Source organism: Xenopus tropicalis, chromosome 1 (assembly GCF_000004195.4).
Source record: "Xenopus tropicalis strain Nigerian chromosome 1, UCB_Xtro_10.0, whole genome shotgun sequence".
Lineage (NCBI taxonomy): Eukaryota > Metazoa > Chordata > Amphibia > Anura > Pipidae > Xenopus > Xenopus tropicalis.
The window spans coordinates 29,156,221-29,163,142 of NC_030677.2; the positions used below are offsets into that span (position 1 = coordinate 29,156,221).

Genomic DNA, 6,922 nt, shown 5'->3' on the forward strand with positions numbered 1-6,922 from the left:
CGAAACATCATCAGATCGCCACGTGTATGGCCAGCTTTAGATGGGGATTGAGCTCAGACAGCATGGCAGCACAGAACAAGGAAGCTATCCTTGAATCAAGCACTACATAGTCTTAGCATTCTCTAAATACAGGAATCTGTAGAACATCCGATTGCCTGTGGCCAAGTGACCCACTAACTCCAGCAGTGCCATCAGATGCTGCAACCCTAAACCAGTATATATACTCCAGCTGTCTGCAGTTATGTTTCTATAAGGAGCTGATATATTTATAGAAAGTATGCCACGGCTGTATGCCTGCTGGAAGATGTAAAGGGACCATTAAGAGTCTTTTGCAGGCAACGCAGGACTACTTTGCCCAGTGTATTAAAATATATATATTTTAATACACTGGTGACAGCAGAAGCCTTTTCCCCATGCAGATTGTGTCTACATTGTAAATTCTGGTGTGGTATGCTGAGAAAGGAAAGTTCCATAACATTCAAGAATAAGCTGAATGGGCCATAGCCACTACAGACACTTATTATAAATCATACCTCTACAAGCTGAATGTTTTGTTCCAGGCATCTATAATTTAAATGCTCTGAATTCTTCTCTAAAGTGAATTCCAGCATTGACCTGCTGACATTCAGCAAAGCATCAGAGCAACATTTTGTGCACAGGAGTATTTACATTATAGATACTACTTTATACATGAACATATCACTTGTTGGTATACCTCCAGATGTCCATGTCTCTCAGCTACTTAGCAAGCCATATAACCGTTATAATTTTAAACATAAAAATAAAATTTAGGCTAATGAAAGAAAACATAATTCTATGCAACATTCCAACATACATTCATTATAAATGTCAATGTTTTAAGAGTTATTTGTATTAATTGCTATTGAAAGTATTACTATTATGCCTTAATGCTTAGTATTGTTTGTTGTTTGTAAGTTTGGCAACAGGCCCAGTCTGGGATTCAAAATAGGCCCTGGCATTTCTAGTACATAGAGGCCCAACCAGCCCCCCCCAGCCCAATAAATAGTGACTGTCTATGTGGCATCTTACAGCAGCCCCTCTGGCATTTGCCAGAATCCACAGATTGCTAGTCTGGGGCCGGGTGGCAATCCTAAAGCTTACCTGCCCCATGTTGCCCCACTGCCCAACTACCCACTTCCCTACTTCTGATGCTAACCTGGCTGCTGACTAAAATGTGTACATAATTCAAGAATTGAATTCCTGTTCAAAGCTGGCCTTTTTAATATAAAAAAATTCTAAAAATAAATGAAACATGCTGATTTCACTGCAGTACTTTCTAGTGGGCGACTTGTTCTGTTCAAAAGAAGCTACATATGAAATGCAATTATGCACTTTATCACACCAACCTCCACATCTCCTAAGAATAAGGAATGACGTGTGGCTGATTATTTTAGCAGGTATTTTTGTGGGTTGCTGCAAGGTGCCACTCAGAAGCACAGAATGTGCAGCTTACCCTGCTGTGCTGTGTGCCTGTCTGTTACAGAGAGGTCCCAGTTGTAATGAAAGTATGTGAGTATGCGAGCAGCCTACCAATCACTGGTAGCAAGTATCCACTGCTATACCCTAGCACAGCTTGTCAGGGATCTTTCTCCAGTTATAAATGTGACACAGACACACACGCACTGAATTCCCTAAGCACATTGAGTGCAGCAGTCTGATTTGCAGGCGTATTTATCAGTATTGAATATAAATGAATAAACAATACAATTATTAAAAACAATATTCATCACATGAAACTTATATCGTGCCTGCCATTCACCGACTCACATCTCTTTAAATGTTTTGCTCCTGTTGAAACATATCTGTCCCACAATTCGTTATTTAGTTCTTTTTGTTCAGCTTTATTTGCCCCACAAATAATAATAACTCCAGGTCAGCTTTATCATTTGCAATTTTTACAGTTTCAGTAACTCTGCAATTTCTCTTATGAACGGCCATCTTTGCTTTATCCTCCAGTATATTTACCCTCTTTTACCTTACCCCTGCTATCCATCGCTTTATAGATGCCTCTGCAATTTACCCCCATCACTGCTGTTTCTCCCAGTATGGCCATGTCGGCAACATCCACCCCTCTCTGACATTTCTCCCACGACAGCCACCCCTGCTATTTCCCCCAGTACAGCCTTTCCCCCAGTACAGCCATGCCAGCATATATCTCTGCCATCCCCAATCCCTATCTCTGGGGTTAACCTTAGCAGAGAGGAACCAAATAGTCCTCTTGTATATACCATTAGGGGGTGTATAATGAAGTACCCAACAAATACCTTAGAGAGCCTCGGTTGGTGCATAGTAAGCAGCCAAGGGTTCATGAAAGCAGTCTCTGATATAGTGATATATCCTATTATACTCAGAGTTACTCTCCCCCACTCCCCACTACCAACCAATGGGTTCCATGATGTACAAGCAGTTCAGTACTGATCAATAATTGCAGATCAATACTGCACTGAAACACAACTAATGGAGAAGGAAAAACACATGTGATAAATACTAAAGGTCAGGACTCATTACAGTGATCAAGTTCAGACACATATCATTAACTCTTTTGGAAATATGTGGCAGTGCCAAAGGCCTCACAGTGTAACCCCTATAGTGCTGGGGTCTGATGCAAAAAGCATTTTCAGATATACTGACACAGTTGGGCATATTAAGAAAAGCAAGCCCTGTTTTTAAAACCAGTGAGGGTTAAATATAAGTACCCAGAAACAAGCCCTGTAATATGAATAATAGCCCTTCCATTTCCCCCCTCCATTGCTTGTAGCTCAGATCATCAAGCTGCATTAGTCTATCCCTCTGTCCTATCTGTGGAACCCACGGCCTGCATCACTGCTGAATCTGGAACTGATAACAGGATTACTAAGCACAGTGACTGCATGGATTCAGCTTTAGTGCACTCTTCTTTTTATTGCTTATTTTTCATCTATTATTCATTTTCCAAATAAATATTTAAAATGGAATCATGTGACAAAATGAGGCACTGGATCTTTTTCTTGCTGTTTATCAGAACCCACTGTGACCCAGCATGACACCATTGGGGTGGGACAAAAGATATATATATATATATATATAAAGTCCAAACATAGGCAGCACACCATACGAAAGGGGTTACGACCCGGGTGCCAGTGCAAAATAATAGCAATAGTTACAACAAGTGACAGCACTCACGGGATTTACCTCTTAGTGAAAAAATAGCAGAGAGAGTAAATTCTTACAAGGCTCCCTGATGAAAGTTCCAGGAAGGAACTGAAACGTCGGATCAATAAAAGCCTTGTAAGAATTTACTCTCTCTGCTATTTTTTCACTAAGAGGTAAATCCCGTGAGTGCTGTCACTTGTTGTAACTATATATATATATAGATATGGGAACCGTTATCCAGAATGCTTGGGACCTGGGGTTTTCCGGATAAGGGGCCTTTCTGTAATTCGGATCTCCTACCTTAAGTCTACTAAAAAAATTATTTAAACAGTAATTAAACCCAATAGGATTATTTTGGCTCCAATAAGGATTAATTATATCTCAGTTGGGATCAAGTACAGGTACTGTTTTATTATTACAGAGAAAAGGGAATCATTTAACCATTAAATAAACCCAATAGGGCTGTTCTGCCCCCAATAAGGGGTAATTATATCTTAGTTGGGATCAAGTACAGGTACTGTTTTATTATTACAGAGAAAAGGGAATCATTTAACCATGAAATAAACCCAATAGGGCTGTTCTGCCCCCAATAAGGGGTAATTATATCTTAGTTGGGAACAAGTACAGGTACTGTTTTATTATTAGAGAGAAAAAGAAAATCATGTTGAAAAATTAGAATTATTTGCTTATAATGGAGTCTATGGGAGATGGCCTTTCCATAATTCGGAACTTTCTGGATAATGGGTTTCTGGATAAGGGGTCCCATACTTGTATATATAAAAGAGGCACGGCAGAAAAAAGTTATTCACTGGCCCAATCCCATTTGTTTCAAAAGTGTCAAAGTGTCAAAGTGTTAAACCAGAAACAAACCATTGTGTTTTTTTACCTGTAAAGCAGCTCTTCTCCCTAGAACTCCGGTGCCCACTAAATATCATGTACAGCAACTTGTGCGTGCTATACCAAGGAAAACACAAATTAGTTCTAATTAGACACAAAACTGAGCATGCATTGTTGCTTCTTATACAAACTCCTAGCAACTTGTTGCCAGTGTCAGTGCACTTGCCCAGCCTGCTCTGATGAATTGTGTATGAGCACTCTTATTGGCACTAGAACCCTAAAAATCCAGTCTGGACCTGCCTGTTATCCCTGGGTTCCCCTAGCGCACTGGTACCCAACCAGCGGCTCCAATCAACCCCTTTGATGTTGCTCTCAGTGGCCTCAAAACAGGTGCCCATTTTTCATTTCTGACTTGGAGGCAAGTTTTGGAGACATAAAGTGCATGTGTACTGCCAAACAGAGCCTCCTGTAAGCTGCCAGTCCACATTGGCATAGCAAATAACCAATAGCCTTTATTGGGCAGCCCCTGAGAACTTTTTTTCATACTTGTGTTACTCCCCAACTTTATTTACATTTAAATGTTGCTCACAGAAAAAAAGTTTGGGGACCCCTGCAGTAGCAGGTTGTGTGCAGGACAGCAACTCACTAGTGCCAAGCAAACTGTCCTCCCTTGCAAATACAAATACTGTGCCTTTTAGAGTGCTGAAAGTGACACCATCCCCACTGCAAAGACATACGCTTATATTCTCCCATATCGCTGCATTGTGTGCTAGAATTCTGGAAAGAAATGCTGTATAAGTGAAGACACACAGACCTACTAGTAGCAGCTACTTTTTCACAGCTATTGAATGCCAGAAAATCCCCTGCCATAGACAATACTGAGAATTGCCTCTGCTAAGACAGTTATCAGTAAATGATCAGCATTGTCTATTTTAGTAGCCACAACAAGTAGCTGCTACTAGTAGCTCCATGTGTCTTCACCTTATGGGTAAAAAAACTTTTGACAGTTTGAGATAAATTTTGCACTTTGCACATTGTACTAAGATAAGTATTTGAGCCCTTGAATTTATTACTGTCAAGAACATAGTAGAGGTCATTTACTATTACACCAGATGCAGCACTAGAGCTTAAGGGGTGCAAAAAAAAGCTCATTCAAAAAAAGCACTTGTATCCAGGGTTTGGCTGCAGTGCAGAAGGGTGCGAGGCAGCCCTATCCTTACCCCCAGCAGGGCATTGAGACATGCAAGTTAGGGGATGGTTAGCAGGAGCGTGGGAAGCCTACATGCCTCACCCCACCTAACCCCATGCAGTCAATGATGGGGAATACAGCTCTCTGTGCTCCAAGTGCATGGTTGGAAACCAACTGCAAAACCATAAAGGATTGGGTTTTGTTACACTTTGCACCCCCTCACATAGTAAATAAACCCCAATAAGTAGGCAGGTAGCCAGGAACCAGTATAGCTTGGCATGGGATGCACTGCATTAGCACTGTAAAATACCTATACTGTTTTAACTGCATCTTTTAAAAAGGTATACAGTATGGCAATTAATAACTCACTGAGCTCACACTGATTTATGTGTATACATTCTACAATACAGCAATGAAATCAGGTCTTGTGATAGGGCTGTCACACACAGCCATTAGTTCTGACAATGTTGGACTACAACTCCCAGCATCCTCTGTACAGCTTGCATTGCTGTACAGCAATCTCCATCCCTGGATGAAATGATAGTATTTGCTAAAATCTTTATTTGAAAAACACATTGCAATTAAATGTATGCAGAACAGCAAATATGCCAATTCAGGACCAGAGGTTATGCAGTGGGGGCAGGTAAAGCATAAAGGATGGAGCCCCCAACAGAAAGGAAGAAGCCCCCATGTGAGAGCAGGGGATATATAAATCAGGAATGTCCAACCTGTAGCCTCCCTGTTGTATATACAAAAATCATCAATCAACTCTTGCCCAATAGAATAAATCCTTTGTATTTTCCCCTCAGGGTCCCTCAGATGTTGGCGCTCTGGGGCAAATGCCCTACCCTGGCGGAATGCCAAATAATTTGTATTTTAGAAAACACTCACGTTCTGCGAAGCAAAACCATAAGAAAACCGTCTTGCTACTTACCTTGGTTAGCTGGGCTATCTTCTTACACATTTTCCCATGAAGTTCATGAGGGTATGCCTGCGAGAACAGCATCTGCTGGCCTTTTGTTCCATTATACTGGCTGTGCTGGTGATTCTTTCCCGAGGACATTGTGCCACTGCTCCTGTTATACACACCAGCTAGTGAATGCAGTGCTGCCTCTTACACACAGTCAGGCAGAGACAGCCCAGAGAGGCAGCCAAGGCCCCCGCACTCCTCTTCTGCAACTGCAGATGTCCTTATCCTTCATAAAACCAGGCAGACAAGAGCGGCTGCAGCCTGCGCAGGGGCACCATGGATTCCTTACTGGATGAGAGCAGGACAGAATGTTGGACATTCTTTGCAGTGTTGCTTACCTACATCAGACAGAGCAATGTCTGTTATTAAAGGAACAGCAGTTACATATCGGTTGTATTTTCTCCCATGCACACTGCAGTTAGCTGCTGAATGAAGTAATGTTTACAGTGCACAGGATAATCTGCATAGACTTTAATGGCCTGCTGAATGCACACTATGTGCCACAATGACACCGGCTGTCTGTTTTATGTCATATTCACTGTCCCAGCTCTTAGCACTGCGGCACCTCAACCCTTAGCAAATGAAGTGATTTCTCATCAGACATGTCAAAAGCTTCCATCAGACCTGAATTACCTTGTCAATCTCTTCTCTGCTAAAACCAACACAATTAGTAGTAACTATTTTAGGAATGCAAAATATTTAGTGATATAAGATTGTTCTGAGTGTAGGGCTGGCCAGACCAGGGATGACTCTGACATGGTTGGTCAGCTTGA

The 6,922-nt window shown here is 41.5% G+C and overlaps 1 protein-coding gene across 1 annotated transcript in view; it reads right to left on the minus strand.

The window, feature by feature from the left end:
• The window catches only part of fam184b (family with sequence similarity 184 member B), a 34,505-nt gene extending 27,836 nt beyond the window's left edge, over positions 1-6,669 (minus strand). The window contains exon 1 of the mRNA XM_018095324.2: positions 6,114-6,669. Coding sequence (XP_017950813.2) covers positions 6,114-6,242 — 129 coding nt within the window. The 5' untranslated portion in view covers positions 6,243-6,669. The remainder of the gene's footprint in view (positions 1-6,113) is intronic.
• Positions 6,670-6,922: the final 253 nt, after the last annotated feature.